This window comes from Ctenopharyngodon idella, chromosome 11, assembly GCF_019924925.1.
Source record: "Ctenopharyngodon idella isolate HZGC_01 chromosome 11, HZGC01, whole genome shotgun sequence".
NCBI lineage: Eukaryota > Metazoa > Chordata > Actinopteri > Cypriniformes > Xenocyprididae > Ctenopharyngodon > Ctenopharyngodon idella.
This window is the reverse complement of record NC_067230.1, coordinates 14,025,314-14,047,315: the sequence shown is the minus strand read 5'-3', so window position 1 is coordinate 14,047,315 and position 22,002 is coordinate 14,025,314. Positions and strand designations below refer to the sequence as shown.

At 35.9% G+C, this 22,002-nt stretch overlaps 1 protein-coding gene across 8 annotated transcripts in view; it reads left to right on the top strand.

Annotated features, from left to right (window-relative positions):
• The window catches only part of fhit (fragile histidine triad diadenosine triphosphatase), a 311,803-nt gene that overhangs the window by 249,635 nt on the left and 40,166 nt on the right, over positions 1–22,002 (top strand). For 5 of the 8 annotated variants that reach the window (XM_051912046.1, XM_051912047.1, XM_051912045.1 and 2 more), the window contains one exon: positions 4,798–4,866. The exons of the other annotated variants lie outside the window; for them this stretch is intronic. In XM_051912046.1, coding sequence (XP_051768006.1) covers positions 4,798–4,866 — 69 coding nt within the window. The remainder of the gene's footprint in view (positions 1–4,797; positions 4,867–22,002) is intronic. 8 annotated transcript variants of the gene reach the window in all.

Here is a 22,002-nt window from a genome sequence, read left to right as displayed (position 1 = left end):
TTTAGGTATTGGGTAGGATGAACAATGTAGAATAAGGTCATGCAGAATAAGGCATTAATATGTGCTTAATAACTATTAATAAATAATGCACTGTCCGTGCGGTCTCGAAATTTGGGCTGCACGCGGACGGGGTGTGTGAAAATTACGTCAGGCGGATGGTGCACGAACGCGGATGGCCGAAGTATATTTTGGGCTTAAGTCTTCTGAAGTCATACAGTAGTTTTGTGCAGGGAACAGACTGACACAATACATTTAATGGTGCCATACTTGACTTAAGAGCTGCAGCGGAGGGGAAGATTTTCACTGAATAACAAGCTAAATTTGTCTCTGTTAATTTTATCTCACACATAGCTTTCATATTCTGTATATATAAAATACTTCGTCCAGTCCCCATCTATTATATGGCAAACAGACTTTGTGATCCACAAACGAAGTCAAATGCATTTTAGAATGATGTGGCAGTAAGTAAATGATGACAGAATTTAAATTTTTGGGTAAACTGTTCTTTAATATGTTGTCTATTACTTTTTGTTTTTAATGTTTAAACATTTAAGATGAAACTAGGCTAATAAAATCATGTACAAGGTAATCCCACATCCTTTATCATGTAGTATGAGTTACAATGAATGTCAGACTCTGACCCCAAACTCCCGTCCGTATTTCCCTGCACCTTGTCACGTTGTTGCTCTTAAAATCATTCATTTTATCCTTCCAATTTTCTGCACTATTCAGTTGGTGGCCCTTTGCCACTCGCTCTGGTCTACTGAGCTTTCCTTCTCCATGCTAAGCGGCCCCTAAAAGTCTTCTTGATGAGATGGTTTTGTGTGTGCGCTGTGTTTCTCCATACTTTCCTCAAGGTAGATGAGTTTAATAATGCAGACATTATGCAAATGCACTCATTAAATAGAAAATGCATTGCAACAAAGCAGATGCCTCCAAACATGTTATCTTGTTTGTAACATTTATAAATACTTATTCGCCAAGCCTGAGCTGTTTATCACAACAGACTAATGAAAAATGAATTAAAAAGCACTGTAATTAGGTTATTACACCCTGGTAGAGTTCAGCACGGTGTGAAAAACCTCCAAAAAGTTGTCGGTTTGGACGACAGATGATAATATTTAGTTTCGATGTATGTCGGGCTAAAATAGGCTCTTGCGGATTGGACAAAACAATTAGAATAGGCTTTGTGGTAAAATCATGTTCGTTTAAACTTTACATGACCTTTTAAGGAGACACCAATCACATCGGTACCTCATCTACTCTGTACCTGCTCTTTTATTTTTCCAGGTTTTTATGTATGCTGTCCACATTATACTGTCATGTCACTTGTCTTCATGGAGAAAGCTCTGATACATTAATAGCAAATGATCACACATTACAAAACTACTGGGGGAGGATGGTGACAGGCCTCCATTTTACTGTCTTGATGTGTGACTTTGATTTTTTTTATACATTTAAATATCTTTTACAGAGAACTTCAAAGAACAGTGACAGTTTTACATCTCTTTTTGCATCTCCTTTTCCCGCCTTTTGTTAAGCTTTCAACTAGAAATTCCAACGAACTGATCCATTTTTGCTCATCAAATGTTTAAACATTTAAAACAGGTCAAACATAAGGAATAATTTATAATGTCATTTATAAGCAATGTTATGAAATTGTATTATTAATGGATTACCAGGGTAAACTTATATTTTTTTCTGGTTTCTGTGCGGTAGGGACAGCCTTGAAAAACCCTTTGTGATAGGATTGTACAATATACAGTACCGGTCAAAAGTTTGGACATTTTAATGTTTTTGAAAGAAGTATCTTATGCTCTTAAGTCTCTTATATTAATTATAAATATAAATGTTTCATTAATATCAAGTTTTTGGGGAGTTGCACCACTTGACATATACAGTCTGAACTAACAAAAACTAACAGGTTTTTACAAATATTTTTCAAGGTAAGCTTGGTAAGGTTTTTATTTATATTTTTACAAATTTATACTTCATTAATATCAATCAATTATATTAATTCAGAATTTTCATTAATCATCAGTGTTGGAAACAACTGCGCTGCTTAATATCTTTTTTATAACCTGTGATTCATTCTTTGATGAATAACAAGTTAAAAAGAACAGCATTTATTTAAAATACAAATCTTTTGAGTATCAAATCAGCTTACAGTATGGGCTTATGAAAACTTATAAACACGTTATTGCAGGAATTATAGAGGTAATATGAAAAGAAAGTGCCATCAAAACTTTCCTGGGCAAAATGTGAGTTTATAGATATGTTATATAATACCATAAATTACACAAAACATTCATTATTTCAGTAGATCGAAATTATTGTTTGGCATAAATGTGGGCTGCTGATTGCAAACTGCTCTAAAAGCACGAGAACACGCACTTTTTTTTACACTTTTTTTATTTTGAAACAAGCCATGCTTGCATTTAATTAGGCTAAATTATAGCCGTTTAAAGTTTAATTATCACATTTAAGCAATATTACAATTCCTGTTTTCCGTCCCCAGATTTAAAACCTCCTGACATGAAAATTGAGGCAGTGAAGCAGCACCTCTGATGAGTGGATCTAAAGCCTTTAGCTGATTATATCCATGTGCGAGTTACTGAACCCGCGTTCAGCACAGAGCAGCTCTATGATGTTACAGAAAACTATAGTTGTCCGGTCCGGTTCCATTCTCACAGTTCCATTCTCACTGCAAACTTCCATAAATAATTATTCGAAAAATATAATTTTCCTGCAGCCAGTAGACCCCCCCACCCCCACCCAGTGTAGGCCCCTAGGCTTCAGCCCCTGCCTAAACCTAACCGATAGTGTTAACAAAAGCAAACGTGAGATAATAACTCATTTGGTAAAGCAGCCATGCCGTTCTAGCTTGCTCCTACATGTCTTTTAGTTTTACTTGTGTTTTACAGGACTTGTACACTAGGGTAAAAGTGAAAGAGACCATAACATAGTATTGTTCAAGGAATCACACGAAAATAATTCTTTATTATTCGAATATTTGCAAAAATGAACGTAGGGGCACGTTCTTCTTATGAGCTATTTGCTTGTCAAGTAGTGTAACCATCAAGTAAAAAGTAATATTATTTTTTCTTACATATTGAATAAATGTGAGTGTACACATCTTCTTAATATTTTTTATTTTTTTTTTTTTTTACTATAAATTAATTATAAATATAAATATTTCATCATTATCAAGTTTTTGGGGAGTTGCACCACTTTTACAGTCTTAAAGGATTAGTTCACTTTCAAATAAAAATTAGCCCAAGCTTTACTCACCCTCAAGCCATCCTAGGTGTATATGACTTTCTTGTTTCTGATGAACACAATCAGAGAAATATTAATAAATATCCTGACGCATCCGAGCTTAATAATGGCAGTAAGCGATACCAAACGAGTATGAGCTGAAGAAAGTGTCTCCATCCATCATAAACATGTACTCCACACGGCTCCGGGTGTTAATAAAGGCCTTCTGAAGCGAAACGATGCATTTGTGTAAAAAAAATATCCATATGTAACAAGTTATGAAGTAAAACACTTTTTCCGTAAGTTGAATAGGGAAGGCGTAAAACATAGTGTAAGCTTTTTGAATTGCTAGAGTTTTACACTTTCTTCGTAAGTAGAATACAGAAGGCGGTCTGGCAGAAGCTAGATATTCGACTTCATAACTTGTTAAATATGGATTTTTTTTTTTTTTTCCTTTTACACAAACGCATCGCTTCACTTCAGAAGGCCTTTATTAACCCCCCGGAGCTGTGTGGAGTACATTTATGATGGATAATGGATGGAAACATTTGCTTCAGCTTCATACTCATTTGGTAACACTTACTGCCATTATAAAGCTCGGATGCGTCAGGATATTTATTAATGTTTCTCCGATTGTGTTCATCAGAAAGAAGAAAGTCATATACACCTAGCATGGCTTTAGGGTGAGTAAAGCTTGGGGTAATTTTCATTTGAAAGTGAACTAATCCTTTAACTTACAAAAACTAACTAAACTAGGTTTTTAAAAATATTTTTTCAAGGCAAACTTGTTAAGTTTTTTTTTTATTATTATTTATTTTATATTTCATTAATATCAAGTTTTTGGGGACCACATCCTTAACTTAGATTATCTGATAATTTAATATACTTATTGACCTTGACATACAGGGTCTGAAGGGGTCCTTCCCTTTCTATGATGTAATTTATTTTTTGTTATAGTCACTTAACTTTGTTGGTCGTACCACATGACTTTGATAAATAAATATAAAGATTCAAAAAATGAGTGTCATGTCATTGCCCCAGATAATGCACCCACCCCTCCAAACTGATAAAAAAAAAAGTATTGAAAAGACTGTTGGTTTGGCACTGTATACACAATAGCTAATGTTTTGTTCATTAAAACAGAGCGTGTTCTACTGGGACTCAAATTACGTTGCTAATGTGCACCCAAGGAAAGCGCAATTTTGCAAACTAACCGTGCAGATGGCCAAGTTTGTGACAGCATATTGCAGAAGGGAATTCACAGAGGACATCTGACAAAGTCAATTTAAGTTTTAAAAGCCTAAAAAGAAGTAGTCTTAGCGGTTTACGGATGCACGCTTGGTGGAATTTACAGTAACTCTTGCATGATTTAAGAGAAGTTAACACTGAAAAGCTGCCAGAAGACTGTGTTGTAATGAAGGAAGTGATATGGAGGGTGGTTGAGCGTACCTGTTCTTACTTTCTCTGACAGTGACCTCAGCTTTGCTGAATGAAGGAGTTTTTCGATTAACCGCTCCTCTGTTCGTCTTGTAATTACAGCATGTCCATGTCCACGTGCTTCCGAGGAAGGCTGGAGACTTCGAGAAGAATGACAGCATCTATGATGAGGTGAGGTTTAAATGTCTTACATGTTCCAGTTCATGTATTACATATCGTCACATACATTCTGTCAGTACACGTAACTACGTACTGTCATCATGCAAGTAAAATTTCCATCTAATTTAGTTTTTAAAGGGACAGCTCACCCCAAAATTGAAAATAATGTAATTCCAAACTTGTATGCATTTCTTTCTTCTGTTGAACACAAAAGAAGGTATAACTTTTTTTTTTTTAGCTTACTATGAAAGTCAGTAGCTATGTTTACATCCAAAGTTGTGAATTAAACTTAGGTGCAAAATTGCAATATCGCATAAACCATTTGTGAATGAAGCACAGTTTCAATCCCTGAGACCAAAGAGAACAAAATCATCACTTCCTGGGAAACTGGCGAAAAATATCTGTAATAAAAATGGAAGTTGTTGCAATCGGGGAAGCCACTGTGCTCCTTTTTTCCTTCATCATAAGTGACTCCGAGTGTGCAGATGAAATGCAATAAACGCTGTCATGCGTTTGGATGGCTGTTGTTTGGGAACACAATTGGGAGGGAATTGTAACACATCATTTTGGTGACAGACTTTAGATCAGGGATTTCAGAATGACCAAATCAACATTTGAGATGCTGTGCAATGAAACTGGTCCGCTGGTTAGTCCAGTTATCAATCACATCCACTGCTGAGGCAAAGTCACATGAATTTTTTGTTGCACATTGAGGGATTTATTTGGTAGATGTGTTTCCATCATAGTTTGTGCAAATCTGTTTATCGGATAAAAAAAAGAGATCTGCCTCAAGTGAGCACATTTTTCTTGGCGTTTTCATCCAGTGTTTTTTAAGCAATATCCCACAATTTGCATAGAAATAAGTGAGTGTAAACTAGTGTTCATTTCTTTATCAATGTTCTTTAACAACCTTTTTTTTTTTTTTTTTTTTTCCATGACTAAGATGGGACAATGACAAGATGACACCAAGGTCATTAAATGATAAATGTGACTATATCAACATGCAATATCGTTAAGGAGAAAAAAGATGAAAAAAGAGACTAAAACTTAAAACTTAAATTAAATTAAATTAAATTAAAAAATAAAAACTTGATCAAAATCACACTTTGTTTTTGTCAGAAATAAAAAAAAATAAAAAAAATAAATCAATATAGGTAGACCTATTATACCCCTTTTACAAGATGTAGTATAAGTCTCTGGTGTCCCCAGAATGTGTCTGTGAAGTTTCAGCTCAAAATACTCCACAGATCATTTATTATAGCTTGTCATATTTGCCCCTATTTGGGTGTGAGCAAAAACACACCCTATTTGGGTGTGTGTCCCTTTAAATGCAAATGAGCTGCCACTTTCCAGAAGAGGGCGGAGCTTTAACAGCTCACGCTTCGGTTGCTCAACAACAACAAAGCTGGAGAATCTCAAGCAGCCAAAATGAGGATTGTCGGTAACGGTGTTCAACCTTACATTGTTCAAACCGGAGACGGACACTGATGGAGAGATTTAGGAAGAAGTTACAACTTTCTGGGCATTTCTGAACGGTTAGTGGATAAATTTATGTAGCTGCTGTGGAGTTGATTCAACTCATCGACTAGCATGTGCCGTCATGTTAATCTTTTGTGCAAATCCAGTGTTGAATTGACCCTCGTTTGTGAAGCAGTCCGGCGTAAAATTACGGTAACAACACTCTACTATAACAACTCTTCCTCTTCTCTAAAGCAGCCCAACATGGCCTCACCCACTTTGTTGAGTGCTCTCGGGGACAGGGTTTATGTAAATGTGAGGGTTAGTGATGTCACTAACGCAGGAAGAAGCTCGTTGTAGTAGAGAATTCTCCATTTACATTGAACTTTGAGCATCGTAACTTTGCAGATGTTGTTTATGCTCTAACAGCAACATTACACACTAACTAAAGTTAAAAAATTTAAATCATAATCAACCACCCCTTTAAATTAGGCTATAAATATCTATCTGGATTTTTAAAAGTAAATTACAGTCATATATATCATGCAGTCAACTTTAATCCTTCCGAGTGTTTTATTTCCTGTATATTTTACTGTGACATTTTATATGTAATTGAAGTATGTTCTTATTAATGCTAGCCTGAATATCAGCAGGTTCATATGAATATTCCACTCAACCCATTTATAAGCCTTGTTTTTTAATTCCCAAAAGCGCTTGGAGAGAAATGAAGGGCCTCATCAACAGTGGTCGACCGGTGCATGATAAATTAGCTTGTTTTTAATTTGCATGTGGTCATGAGGGTTATTGTGGAGTTTTGTCGTTTATATTTTCGGTGTCCTGTACGGCAAATGAGAGCGATCTTTCCCCCCTTCCAAGCTGTTTTTGTCCTCCTATAAATAATGACTGAGGGCTGTCCCCCCTTACCTTACGCTGTTAAATGTTTTATAAGCTAAACTAGACGCATTTACTTTCTCATAAAGCCTATTTAAGAGGCGACAGGGCTTTAGCATCCCACTGCTACTGAAGATTACTGAAGAAATGTTTTTCAAGTAGGTACTTGCCATGTGCTTTTTGCTATAGTAATTGTAACTGGCAGGAGAGTGGGAGTAGTGTTCGGATGTAGGGTCATAGTGTCACATTTCAAGCCAGAGGTTTTTTGTGGACATTTCATTTTGCACTGGTGTGTGAAAAGAGTAAATACATGAGATAATCATCTAGTGCTTGACATTATGTTTTGCTCAAGAACATCTCTCTCTCTCTCTCTCTCTTTGCATTGTGACATTTCTTTTCACATTTAAGCACATTTTCATTACTGCAAAATATCTAATTGTCATAAACATATTTTTTTTTTAAAAAACAAAAGCAAAAAAAAAACCTGTGATATGTATACAAAAAAAGAAACATTAGTAAAACATCTGGACATTTCATGGAAATATAAGGATGTTTTTTTACAGTGCAATTTTTTTTTCAGGATGTCATTATTTTTATGCTAAACATCCATTCATCCATCCATCCATCTAGTTCAGTTTATTTTTGTCAAAAATAATGAAATGGAAGCTGCGATAGTCTTTTCTTCCCTAGTGTTAAATATATCCATGTGAAAGGGCTTCTCGAACAAGAACAAATGTAGGACGGGACTTGATATTGTCCATTGGGAATTGATTGGATAAATGAATGTTGGTGGTTTGCTGTTGGTCAGTCTCATTTGAGTGACAGGTTGCCCTGCCCTTTTGCCAGTAAACACATCATTAGAGAAGAGACGTTGCTGCGAGATGGAGGGGAAGATTATGAGGGCACGTGATTTTTATTTATTTATTTATTTTTTAAATACACATATGTATTGAGAAAACAATCAAAAAAGAAGGTAATCAAAACAGTAACAATTTAATGAAACAAACTGAACAGGAAAACACTAATCCCTGATATCCCCAAATGTGATAAACCCAACTTGAACATTTGTTTATTCACTGTATTTAGGGCACCAGGGTTCCTTCACTGGGTGTACTGTACTATATATTTGAATCATACAGTAGACAACAAAGTAGGACGAACATGACTAAATTTTGTTCCCAAATGGCAACGGTTTCTGCATAAAGATAAAGAGCATTAATCCTCATCCTCGCTCATGCTGCTGTATATGTAAAATCATCTCCTAAGGATGAATCGCTTGTCTTTCAGCATTTCTCATTTTAAGTCGCTTTAGATGAAAGTGCCTGCATATGAAATCAGTGTTGGGGAGTCACTAGCTAAAAGTGCTACTAACCATATAGGGTAACACAGATACATTTTTATATACCATCTCCTACCCTGAAAGATCTGTCTTGCTGTTGTCTGAATTGAACTGGTGCTGGTCCCTCAAGTGCCACTCTCAAATACAGACTATAAAGTCTTTATTTCATTTATTTCATTACATTCTTATTAAGTGGGGGTCATATTTCAGGATTCTTTTCTTTAAGTCTCTAAAAATACCTGACACCATGTACTTCTGGAGACTCCAAGTAGGTTGCAGTTCTGGAAAATGGTGGCATTGGAAACTAAAGGGATCCTGATGGTTTCACACCTAATTCTTCAGCATAATTCTTAATTCTTTTGCAGTTAACATGAGTATTGTCTTCTTCTTCTTTTTTGTGACCTTGCTAACCCAATGAGCATTTCGCTATCTAATGGTCGCCTTAATTTTGCAATTTCTAGTATTGCATTAGTGTTGCATCCTTCTCATAGGCATTTAATAATTTGACTTTTAAGTGTGAGTTAAATCTCTTTGGCCCATTTTACCTTTAAAATAAAGCCTGCTTAATAATTATGCACAACTGAATATGATGTTTTCACTTCCAGTAATTATATATCACTTATAAATGATTATATACAAAATTAATAGTAGTTATTAAAGGATTAGTTCACTTCAGAATTAAAATGTCCTGATAATTTACTCACCCCCATTTCATCCAAGATGTTCATGTCTTTCTTTCTTCAGTCAAAAAGAAATTAAGGTTTTTGAGGAAAACATTCCAGGATTTTTCTCCATATAGTGGACTTCAACGGCTACCAACGGGTTGAAGGTCCAAATGTCAGTTTCAGTGCAGCTTCAGACGGCCTTACATGATCCCAGACGAGGAATAAGGGTCTTACTTAGTGAAAAAAAAAAAAAAAAAAATATATATATATATATATATATATATATATGTATACTTTTTAACCACAAATGCTCATCTTGCACTGCTCTGCAATGTGCCACGCATTACATAATCATGTTGGAAGGGTCACACGTCAACGATCTCGGACGAATTTGAAGTTGGAGGAGAAAATGAGTTTTGGAGCAATTTGGACATTCAACCCGTAATCATAGTCCTGCTGCAGGAGGCATGAGGTCTGCAGATGTGAACAGAGTAATAAACTGCAATGTCTGTAATGTAAGATGCCTATAGTTCTGAAGGTAGACATGAAGGACAGCCGATCGTCCTTGCAGTGCCAAACCACATGAAACCATATATCCTCTCAGACATTGCAAGTGCCTTGGTAGAAGAGTGGAGTAACATCTCACAGCAAGAACTGGCAAATCCGGTGCAGTCCATGAGGATGAGATGCTCTGTAGGACTGAAAGCAGCTGGTGGAAACACCACATACTGACTACTACTTTTGCTATTGACCCCTGCTCTGTTCAGGGACTCATTATTCCATTTCTGTTGGTCAAATGGCAAATGTGAAATTTGTTCAGTTTATTTCTCAGTTGTTGAATGTTCGTACAAATATTTACACGTGTTAAGACATTTGCTGGAATAAAAAGCAGTTGAAAGTGAGAGAATGTTTCTTTTTTATATAGTATATATGTATTAATTTACTACAAAAGAAAAAAAAAAAAATCAGACTTGTTCAAACTGATAATTTGTCTTTATAAACTATTCATTAAAAGAAACAACTCATATGACTACACTAGTCATTGTATGCATTTTATGCACTAATAAGAACTGAATCACCAGAATCATTCATTTGTGAATCAGTCTAGTCACTGGTGTTATTTAGGTGCAGACTACAAGAACAACTCAATAGAAATACATTTCTTGCTCATTTTCTGTGGAACAAATTCAGTCCAGACTGCACAGGACTATCTGTTTTTCCAACCAATGGAAGAGAGTATTCAGGAAAACAGCAATTATTTTATACAATTCTATAGAAATTGCACACTTCAGCTTTAAACATCCATACTTTGAAGAAACTATGTGCCAGTTGATGAAGATTTTCATTCAGCCCTTTTATCTTTTAAGTCCCTTTATCTTCCTTCCTCTCCTTCAATTCTGCACAGGCCTCATCCCAAGCACAGGACCCACAATTTCAGGCATCACAGTTAGGGTGTTTATCCAGCACGGTTAACAATGGGACTCCAGCGTGGGCTTTTATTTGTCACTTTATTGAGACAATGTGACATGCTACAGTAGACTCCCGCAGCGTGGTCATAAAGAGCCTGACAGCTCCTGTGTGAAAGATTCAGTCTTCAGCACAGCTTTTGTGCTCCTGCTCTGTCTGATGTACCTGATGGCATTTCCACTTCCCTTTGCAGTGTCACCTTGCCAAAGAAAAGACTATCGCTGCTTATCATACGTGTGTTGTCGTGATTTTTCTCCTCTTCTATTCTTCCCTTTCTCGCTTTTATTTCTTTATCGCCGCCTTTATATTTTTTCTTTTTTAATTTTCTTGTCAGTCAATCTAATGGTGGTAGAAGGCAGTTTATTCTCCTTTCAAACCATTTTATTTACCCCAAACTAAAAGTTCTCTCATTATTTACTCTCACTCAAATCATTCCAAACCTGTATGGCTTTCTTTCTTTGAAATTTTGAAGAGTTGTTCTGGTCGCTCTTTTTCATGCAGTTACAATGAATGAAGCTTTCAAGTTTCCACTTTCATAAAAGTAAGTATGACTATATATTCAAAGTCTTCTGAAGTCATCAACTAGCTTTGCATGTGTGAGAAACAATTTAATGTTTAAGTTGGTATTCTCTAATAATCTTCCTTTCCATTGAGCTGTTAAAGGGTTAGTTCACCCAAAAATGAAATTTCTGTCATTAATTACTCACCCTCCTGTCGTTCCACACCCGTAAGACCTTTGTTCAACTTCGGAACACAAATTAAGATTTTTTTTTAAAGAAATCCAAGAGTTTTTTTTTTTTTTTTTTAATCCCATAGAAAGCAACGTAATTTCCGTAATTCATGGTCCAGACTAGTAGTAAAGACATTGTTAAAATAGTCAACGTGACTACAGTAGTTCAACCTTAATGTTATGAAGCGACAAGAATACTTTTTGTGCGCAAAAACAAAACAAAAATAACAACTTTATTCAACTGAGAATAAAGTCATTATACTGAGGCGGCGTTCGACATAAACATGGAAGCGCTGAACTGCGTTCACCACGTTTGTTGAATAAAGTCGTTAATTTTGTTTTGTTTTTGCACACAAAAAGTATACTTGTCGCTTCGTAACATTAAGGTTGAACCACTGTAGTCACGTTGACTCTTTTAACAATGTCTTTACTACTTTTCTGGACCTTGAATGACGGTAATTACATTGCTTTCTATGGTGGATATAAAAAAAAAAAAATTGGATTTCATCAAAAATATCTTAATTTTTATTCCGAAGATGAACGGGTTTGGAATGACATGAGGGTGAGTACTTTTTTTTTTTTTTTTTTTTTTCATTTTTGGGTGAACTAACCCTTTAACTGCTTCAACCAGATCACTGACTCAGTGAGTCATAAACAATTTGTTCAGACCAGTTTTGTGAACTGGATTTGACTTCTAGAATGGGGTATCGCTACTTGTCTGTGGATAACGACTCACATTTTGGTCATATGGATTAAAAATATGATATATAGCACATGAGTCATATAAACTATTTTTATGATTCTTATACTATGCTTTTTAGTCCTTTTTGAAGCTTGAAAGCAGTTGCATGTGAAAGAGTGACCAGTGAAGTTTCTTTCTGTTGTGTTCCACAGTGTAAATACATTTTTACATTTTTTACTTTTATTTATTTATTTATTTTGTGTAAATTAATCCTTTAATAATTCAAGATTCAAGTTTGACCAAAACCTGTCATAGCAGAAGCGTTAAACGGGATGTTTTCTTTGGCGCTGGACGGATTCCAAGAACCAGGACTTTATTTGTTTGCTGTCTCTCATTTCTCATCCCTAATGCATTAAATGGCCATTTGCTAAATGGTGTGTTGAAAGATGCCACCATGCTCATGGAGACAGAAAAAAAAAGGAACAAAAGCAACTATAGAGGTTCTTGGTTTCATGAAGTGCTTTCTAATCTCACCAACTCCATCCTCTCCGTAAAGGTCAGTGGTTTTCAGAAATAAGTGTTGTGACCTTTTTTAATCATGAGAAGGAAAGCAAAAGCGTTGCACTTTAACTGTTGTAAATTTGAAAGAGGACCATAAGAGTTTAGCACTAAAATCATAACTTTCAATTGTTTTTACGGTTCCTAAAGTGTCTTGAAACATTAAAAGCTTTATGGAATACAGGGTTAGAATTCATAATTTTGAAACTAATAAGAGGGGGGGGGCTTGTTTTTCAGTATCAAGTCAGTGTCACTGGATGCAACACTTGACAAAATGTTCATTTTTGACTTTGACTGACTGGTAGTTGCGTAGCTGTCTATGGAAGGACAGAAATCTCTCAGATTTCATTAAAAATATCTTCATTTGTGTTCCGAAGATGAACGAAAGTCTTACGGATTTGGAACGACATAAGGGTGAGTAAATGATGACAGAATTTTCATTTTTGGGTGAACTAACCCTTTAATGAGGAGATATTAAAAAGACAGTGTAAGGATTATAATCACACTCCTGCCAATCTATCGGCGGAGGACCGCTAAAGATGGTTCTGGGTTGAGAGGACAGTCAGATTCTGCCCAGGCATCTAACTTTAGAAATTTAAATTGAATCTTCATTTTTTTTTCTTTCTCTCAAACTCTAGAAGGGGAAAAAGGAATCTAATTATGAAAAGCAAGATGAACAGAGGCCTGCCACACATGCCGAAATGTGAAATGTGTGTTATGCCTACTAGCAACAAACGGAATTGCAAAAATGACAAGTTTCTGAACAGGTTTTCCAAAGATTTATTTGGCAAACAGCCAATCCACGCCAAAGGAAAACAAATAAGGTTCATATTGATATCAATATGAAAACTTCAGGTTCATTAAAACTAAGAGAAAATGGCACTGATTTGATGTTTGAATGAGTCGAAATATTTTATTAGCTCTTTAAATGCAAAGCTTCCACGGAGAGAGCAGTTGCTAGTGCGTCAAGTTCAAACTAGATGGACATTTAAGAGATATGGTACTGTCATACCACATAATTACATGGCATTTCGCCACATAAATAATTATGGGGATAAAAGATATTGATCTGAGATGAAACTGATTTAAAATCACACCTGTTTGTTATCTTATAATTTATTACAGTGAACAAAATAGTTGCAAAATGTCAGCAGGTGCGTTTGTATGAAATGAGAGAGCAAGTCTGCGATACCGGATGACATAATTAAATAACTGTAGACAAAATATTGATGTGACTGAGTTTTAATATTTTATTAGCTCACCAAACGCAAAACTTCCACGGGGAAAAAAATGTTCCTAGCAAGTGTATGGCGCTGCAGAATTCCCCGGATGAGCCTGTGTTATCTGTTTTTAGTGGTTGTTATCGGGGAATAACATACCACTTGATGGCACGATTGACCAATCAGAATCAAGTATTCCACAGAGCCGTGTAATAAAAATGCATAACAGTGTTGGGAAAGCTTTGAAACTGCGTGACCAACATGACCAACAGCAGCATGCTATAACTAATCATGATATTGATTTGTAAAATCATTGTAATATGTTATAATATATATATTTTTTTTTATTATAAATGGCTGTCTAATGGTTTATGATGTTTGATCTCCTCTTTAATGCTTTAAAAATACAATGTTGGAGCGAGGCATTTTAGGTTCTAGAGAGCATTTGATTGAACAGAAAATCTGTTGAGATGCAGAATAATGTCATCAAAGTTCTTGATTGTATTAGTGGTACAGAGAGATTATATATTTTGAATCCAATATTTTGGAGCATAACTATAATTAGTTATGCAGATAACCTTAAGGCTAACATATTAGTTTGAAAAGCCACAAAACTTCAACTTTGATGTCATGAGGACTAACATTTATTGGATTTTACGTTATTACTGTTTCATAAATCTAGCCTTGGTTTTTACACTAAGAAATAAACTAATCTGCATATAGCTTTGTGAAAATGCTAGAAAAAAAATATTTTGGCTTTAGTACATTGATAATACAAATGTCAGTTATTTATTTTACAAACCACATGCTATTTTTATAACTTTTTTTCCCCCCATTAAGAATGAATAGGCATTTTACATGAAATCATATATAGCTGTCTTTAGAGTTTAAAAGGAGGGTCCCTTGCAAGTGTGTCATCTTATTTGAGGGTCCTTAGCATAAAAATCATGTGAAAACCTTTAATTTAGGCATCAATTAGTTCACTTGGTGTCACTATTTTTAGTCAAAAGTGTTCAGTTAGAGATATCATTCCTGCAGTCTGTTCAAAATACACCATTGAATAAGTCTCACTTATTTATAGCTCTGATTGTCTTTTATCTCACTGATTTTACCCTTCATTTCATTATCTACACAATCAATACATCATCCCCAGACTTCTCTCAATTTCAGAGAAATACACTGAGCCGCTTAGAGACTTTGAAATCAAGTATCTTATACTTTCTTTCTCTTGTACCCTCTATTCTTTTTTTCTACCCTGATGTTGTTTGATAGCTTTGTTCATTAGATCGTTATTGATGGCTCCTTCTCAGAAACTATGGCAGAACAGTGAGCGAGCGATCATATTTGGCGTAGCGGTTGGGGGCGGGAGAGCCTCGGTTGTTATTTGGGGCGTGATTTATCGCCGGGCCCTCCTTCCTCCGCGCCAGAGTTTCGGCGGAAAAACAAAGACGGGGGAGAGGGCAACGTAATGAGAAATATCAATGTATTCTCATGTTCCTGCTCTCCCTGACAGCACACAATCCATCTCTCTGACACTCACCTAGTTAACATTTTTATCAGAGGGCCAGGACTCGTCATTTTTTACCCCCTTCCTCTAGATGAGAGTATAAGTCTCCACTAATAGTTTAGATAAAGATGAAGAATCAAAAACATAGCTGCACTCCTCCTCGTGAGAATGATAAACAATGAAGCCAGCGGTTGGTTTCATATTTTTACCCCCTCATAGCTCTTGTCCCGCTGAGCGTAGCAATCGTCGTACCGACCTAAAGGTTTGTGTTACGGCCGTACCTGCGGTTGTGAGCCGTGGTACTCAGTGGGTGCGCCTCCCTCAGGGAAAAGGAAGGAAATGCCAAAATTATTTGTTTCGGGTTTGAGCAGACTTTTCCGCATATAGCAATTACGCATTGTATAAATATTATATGCAATTATTCTTTTTATTACAAAATTTTGGTGAATATATTTAAATATGTTTAAACAATTAAAACAATACTACGAAATGGTAAATAAACTGAAAAAAGTTCTTTAGTAGAGGAGGTTTCATTTGTGTGTGGGACGAGTTTGACAGGTTCCCAACACTTTTTGTCAAGTTGCAATTTTTGTCACTGCCACTTTTTGACAGGAAATCAGGGTGCAATGTCAATGGATTTAGTTACCGTGACAACTTCACACACTTGCTGCTGCACATCAGAAATGTCAACACGGCTATTTGATCACACAGCACTCATTTTCATTCATAGAGGATACTCTCAGTCACCAAACACTCACTATTGCATTGCTATTTTAGTTGTGTTAGTGTTATCAAATATTGATCACATGTTTTCCAGCAATAACAAGGAGTGACTGCATCTACAAGTATACTTTTTTTAAATTATTTGTTTGAATTTGTTAATAGTTTTAAAGTTAATTATCTGTGCCTTTCTGAATAATTTCTTTAAAATGATTTTTCTTTAAAAATGTATTGACTAAAAATGAAATTAATGAAGAATGCCATGTGGTGTAACCATCAAAGTAAGTATTTTCCTTATACACACATCTTAACGTCCCCTTGTAGTCAATAATTTTATCCCTTAAATGAAAATTCTGTCATTAATTACTCACCCTCGTGTCGTTTCAAACCCATTAAACTTTCGTTCATCTTCGGAACACAAATGAAGATCTTTTTAATGAAATCTAAAAGCTTTCTGTCCCTCCATAGACAGCTACACAATTACCACTTTCAAGCCTCAGAAAGGTAGTAAAGACATCACTGGAGTGCTTTGTTTGCACAAAAAAGGCATACTTTTCTGCTTTATTTACATAATATTAATCTCAAACGCATGTTCATGAGAGCACCACAACGCATGGGTGTTGTGTTGACAGTTGACATGAGAGCGGACGTTGAAAATAGTGGAAATAGTTTTTTTTTTTTTTTTTTGGCGCAAACAAAGCACTCGTGTCGCTTCATAAAATTGAGGTTAAACCACTGGAGTCACATGGAGTACTTTAATGATGTCTTTACTTTTCTGGAGCTTGAAAGTGGTAGTTGCATAGGCTGTCAATAGAGGGACAGAAAGCTCTCAGATTTCATCAAAAAGATCTTCATTTGTGTTCCGAAGATGAACGAAAGTCTTACGGGTTTGGAACGACATGAGGGTGAGTAATTAATGACAGAATTAAAATTTTTGGGTGAACTATATATATATATATATATATATATATATATATATATATATATATATATATATATATATATATATTAATGCCTTAAAATAGCTTGAATGTAACTCTACACCCTTGCTTCATTTAGTATACGCAGAATCATGATTATGCAAATTAGCCCCGCCTCCACTCACTCACTCCAGCTCAGAGATCCACTTGGTCAACTTTACTGTAATAAATGCTGCACAATAGCAAGTGGAAATACTGGTTTAGTTCAGCCATATACACTATATTGCCAAAAATTTTGGGACGCCTGCCTTTACGTGCACATGAACTTTAAAGACAAATTCTTAGGGTTTAATATGGAGTTGGCCCACCCTTTGCAGCTATAACAGCCTCAACTCTTCTGGTAAGGCATTCCACAAGGTTTAGGAGTGTGTTTATGGGAATTTTGGACCATTCTTCTAGAAGCGCATTTGTGAGGTCAGGTACTGATGTTGGACGAGAAGGCCTGGCTCACAGTCTCCGCTCTAATTCATCCCAAAGGTGTTCTGTCAGGTTGAGGTCAGGACTCTGTGCAGGTCAGTCAAGTTCCTCCACACCAAACTCCCTCATCCATGTCTTTATGGACCTTGCTTTGTGCACTGGTGCGCAGTCATGTTGATGGTAATGCGTTTTATGTATCACTCTCTACAATGTCGGACACATAGTCACGTAACAGCAACAACAACAATGCTTGTGTTCGTGCTGCAGAAGCTACCGAGCTTATTAGCTTTATTAAAATAAAGCTTTACTAAGGTTTGTATACAGCGCACAAGGTTTATCCGCATGCTCCAAGTCTTATTCTCCATTTTTAGTGTATCTCTGTGGCAGAATTACAGCGCCACATACTGGTCTGGCATGTATACTACATCGTTTTGAGTCGGTTTCAGTGGTTTCGTGTGTACGCAGATATTTCTTGAGACGAGGGGAGAAAGAAGATCGGATAGCGAAAGCTCTGGCTTCGTATGGATGTAGCCTAAGAAAAAAAACTGTGTTATTTATACTGTTTTTATTTCTGTGTTCAATTTGTGGAAAGGAGTTCAGTTAGGAGGTCACACACAGCCTCAAGTTCTGGAAGCCCATAATTCATGTACAGTAAGGTCTGAAAAGACTCATACAGGAGAGAAGCCAGTAAGTTGAGTTTGTGGCGACACCTTACAGTGCTTATATAATGTTGTATTTCGATGCATATGATAATTTATACTCAAAAAGTAGAACTGAAATGCCATTCATTACACGATGATTAGGTAAAACATTTCAAAATGCACCTGTAGACTATTTTTCCAGTCATGAATTTTGTCATTGAGAACTTCTTCATACTGTACAAAAATCTTGTCTAATCTCTTTCTCGTGAACCCAATCTCATGTCTTGTCTCCTCTTGTGAGCTAAGTGTCTCGTCACAACCCTAGTTAATGAAATCATTTTCTGTTTTGTTTTGTATTCTTTCCTCTGCATGTTGATTGCACCAGTCGTGATGGTGTGTCCCCAAAAAATATTTTAAAAATAATAATAATTCATAAATTAAAACATGCTTATCATAGAAGAGGTGTATTCAAATCATTGTATCCGCCTTATTTTGCAACACAGAAGTAAGCCATTTTCTGTGGATGTGCAAGACTTCCATTTCATTAGCCAGACACCTAGAAGAAAAACAAAGTGCAATACACTGTAAAACTATTGTTTATACAGTAATTACAGCAATACATATCTAGTTTAGTCATGAAACTCTGGATGGCACAGTCCTTTACATGCACAAGCTGATTGGCCTTTGTTGGACCTTATGAATAGTAGTCTGGCATACAAATAGCGGTTAGCGTACATGCTCTGACGCACTGAGCTGTGGTGCACACGCAGGAATTAAATCAAGCTTGCTCCATTCTCAATCCCATACCCCTCTGTTCCGATAATTTCCTTTCCTTTCCTGTAATATCCTTGTAAATATAAAAAAGGAGACTAGCTTTATTTTTTAAAACATACAAATAGCTGGTAGCTACTTGCTCTGGTAATTGGTACTATAGTAAATATATATACTTTCTTCTAAGTTGTATTTATAAGAGTCAGTCAAGGATGCTAAAGTTATTTTAGAAAAAAATGTAATAATCCCTTACATATAAGTAAAGGAATCTGGCATGAAAAAAAATATCCAGAGGAAGCAATTCAGAGACTCAATTTCTTTTGAGCAGCAAACAGACATTTATAATGCAGGATGAGTTTTATTCATAAGTAATCACACAGATGGCGGCAGCCTTGTTTCCTTAGCTCTGTCTTGCAGCGCCAGGTGTTGATCTAAGAGAATAGAGAACTGTGTCTGGCAGAACAGAGGATATTAGTAACAAATATCTGTCTGTCAAATATGACTTCCCTCTTGGTCGCTACACTGCAAACTTTCATTTTAAAACCCCCCACCTTGGAAAATGACCTCTTTGGTATTTGCGCTGTCCTGCCCAGATAAATGAAACAAAGATGCTGTCAATATCCATAATGGTTTACCTGCTGTAACATTTGACCTTTTGTGTTTTTTTGCACCCTTTCCAACAAAAGGAAGAAACAAACAAAAACAAACCATTCTCAAAAATGCTTCTGACCGAGTATCTGTCATTTTGAACTGTCTAGCGTAAGAGCAAAGTTCCATATATTGATTTTAGCATTTGCGTTTTTTCTTTACAGCTCTCTGCCCTTTGTCCTGCGTACTTTCCTCTTACTGTCTTTCTTCTTTGAATCTTCCATCTGTCCCAGTCTGTAGAGGACACAGAGACATTCTGTCTTTTATAAGGGTTTGAGCGTGTTTTGATGATGCAGTTAATTATACCGGAGACTGCAGAATGGATTCAGCTACTGTAAAAGAGTACATGAAAAAGGCCTTAAAGTTGCTTTTATGTTTTTTTTTTTTTCTTTATAAGTTTAACATTGTAAATCAGGACACAGTGTGGAGAACTAGTTAATTGGCCAGTGAAATGTTTTGCATATGCATATTTATGCATGACTACGTGTGTTCGCAGTTTTGCAAGTTAAGTGTGTGTGCATTAGCATGTGTTCATCATGTGACCCATGCACTCGCCAGTAGCATGTAACCTACATAATGAGCTAAACACTGTTAATTTCATTGGATTTGCATATGATTTAAATTCTGAATCTACAGTGCTCACAAAGAAACCAATTAAGAACATTATCATGTATGAATATACACAGCTGAAAAAAAGCTTAAACCAGTATGGATTTAAAGGTTAGTTTACAGTAAGCTGGTCAATGCTGGTTAAGTGCTGGTAAATCAGGATTAGTCTCAGCCTTAGACAACATGCCCACAGACCATTGGCTGAATGTCTGATGCATAAGGCACACAAAATTGGAAACACTTCAGGAGTCGTCACCGGATTGGTTGAATTCTACAGGATATCCGGGAGATATGTGTGTTGCATTCTTTAACGGTCCACCTGGAGACAAAGCCGTCATGATACCAAACACCCTCATGGAAGAAGCAAGCCTGTCGTTTTTACAACTGTGACAATGAGCACTTATCAGGATCAACTAAATGCTGGATTCACAAAAGTATGTGAAGTTCGCGGTGACATTGTTGCATTGATATTAGTCATGGCAAAACATGGTACTCGCGGTAAATCAAGAAAACGAGATTTAAACAATGATTCGATTTCTGTCGATGAACAGTTGCTCACCTGTCTAATAAAACACATGATATATTAAAGCGTCTTTGGTGTTTCCTTGATTTCTACTAAATAAAACCAGAAATCGAGGGTAACGCGGATATGATAACATTGATAGGTGACGCACGGACACGGTCCGTGTCCTGGTTAAAATTGCTTATGTCTCTGGATTTAAACATTCTTGGAAACATTTAGATTAATGTAAGTACACAAGTCAACTAAATATATAACACTGTTCTAGTGGTTTTTTGGATATTTTAATTCAAAAATCTTACATATTGTGCCTTTAAAGGATCAGTTTGAATCAGTCTAGTGATTCATTTACTGACTGAATCGGTGAGAGTGATTCTTGGCATATTAAATCAATTCATTTGAAACTATTACTTAGTACTTAAAGGTATAGTTCAACCAAAAAATGAAAGTTATGTTCCAAACCTGTATTACTTTTTTTTTCTTTTCTTTTGTGGAATATAAAAGAAGACATTTTTAGGTTACCAACCTTCATCAAAAAATATTTCACATGTTCCACAGAAGAAAAATAATAATAATACAGGTTTGAAACAACATGAGGTTAAATAATGACATGATTATCATTTTTGGTTGAACTATCCCTATAAGGCTTGTGAGACCTGCATTCACAATGTTGTTTTGTTGTTATAAATTGTAGTTTCATAAATAAATACATAGATATTTTCTTCACACAGTGTATTTATTGACACAAATATTCAGGTAATAAAATAATTGTTAATGGAATTGTCAACTTGTTAAATTCCATCCACTAAACATATGTTTAGTAGAGGAGGTATAAGATAAAGGTTAATCATTCATTTTTAATTATTAACAAAATTAAGAAGCATTATGTTAACTTTGAATTGTATAGGGTAAAGGAAAGGCTTGGACTGTATAAACTAACATTTAAAAAACAATTTAGTTTGCCTGCCTCGATCTACCTCTATTTTTTGCTTCTAGCACAGTCTCTCCAAAGCAGACAGAATATGTTCTGTCTTTATTTGCTGTGAATCAGGTTAGCTGGTGTATGGAGAGTGACAGGCGCCAGTAGAGACAGGCCGAGAGGATGATGGCAGCTAACCTTTCACAGAAATCATTTTTCATTTTGCTCAGCTGTGTCCACTGCCTGCAGATCTGCCTGGGGAGAGGTGTGTGACGCATCCAGCAGCGGCCGTTCCCTTCGGTGCCGGCCACGGAACTGTAATTTGATTCCAGAAAACTCTACGGCCTGAGACACAAAGTCGCCTGGCTGTTTCTCTTTAAAATCCCTAGTTATTTTTTTTCCCCTC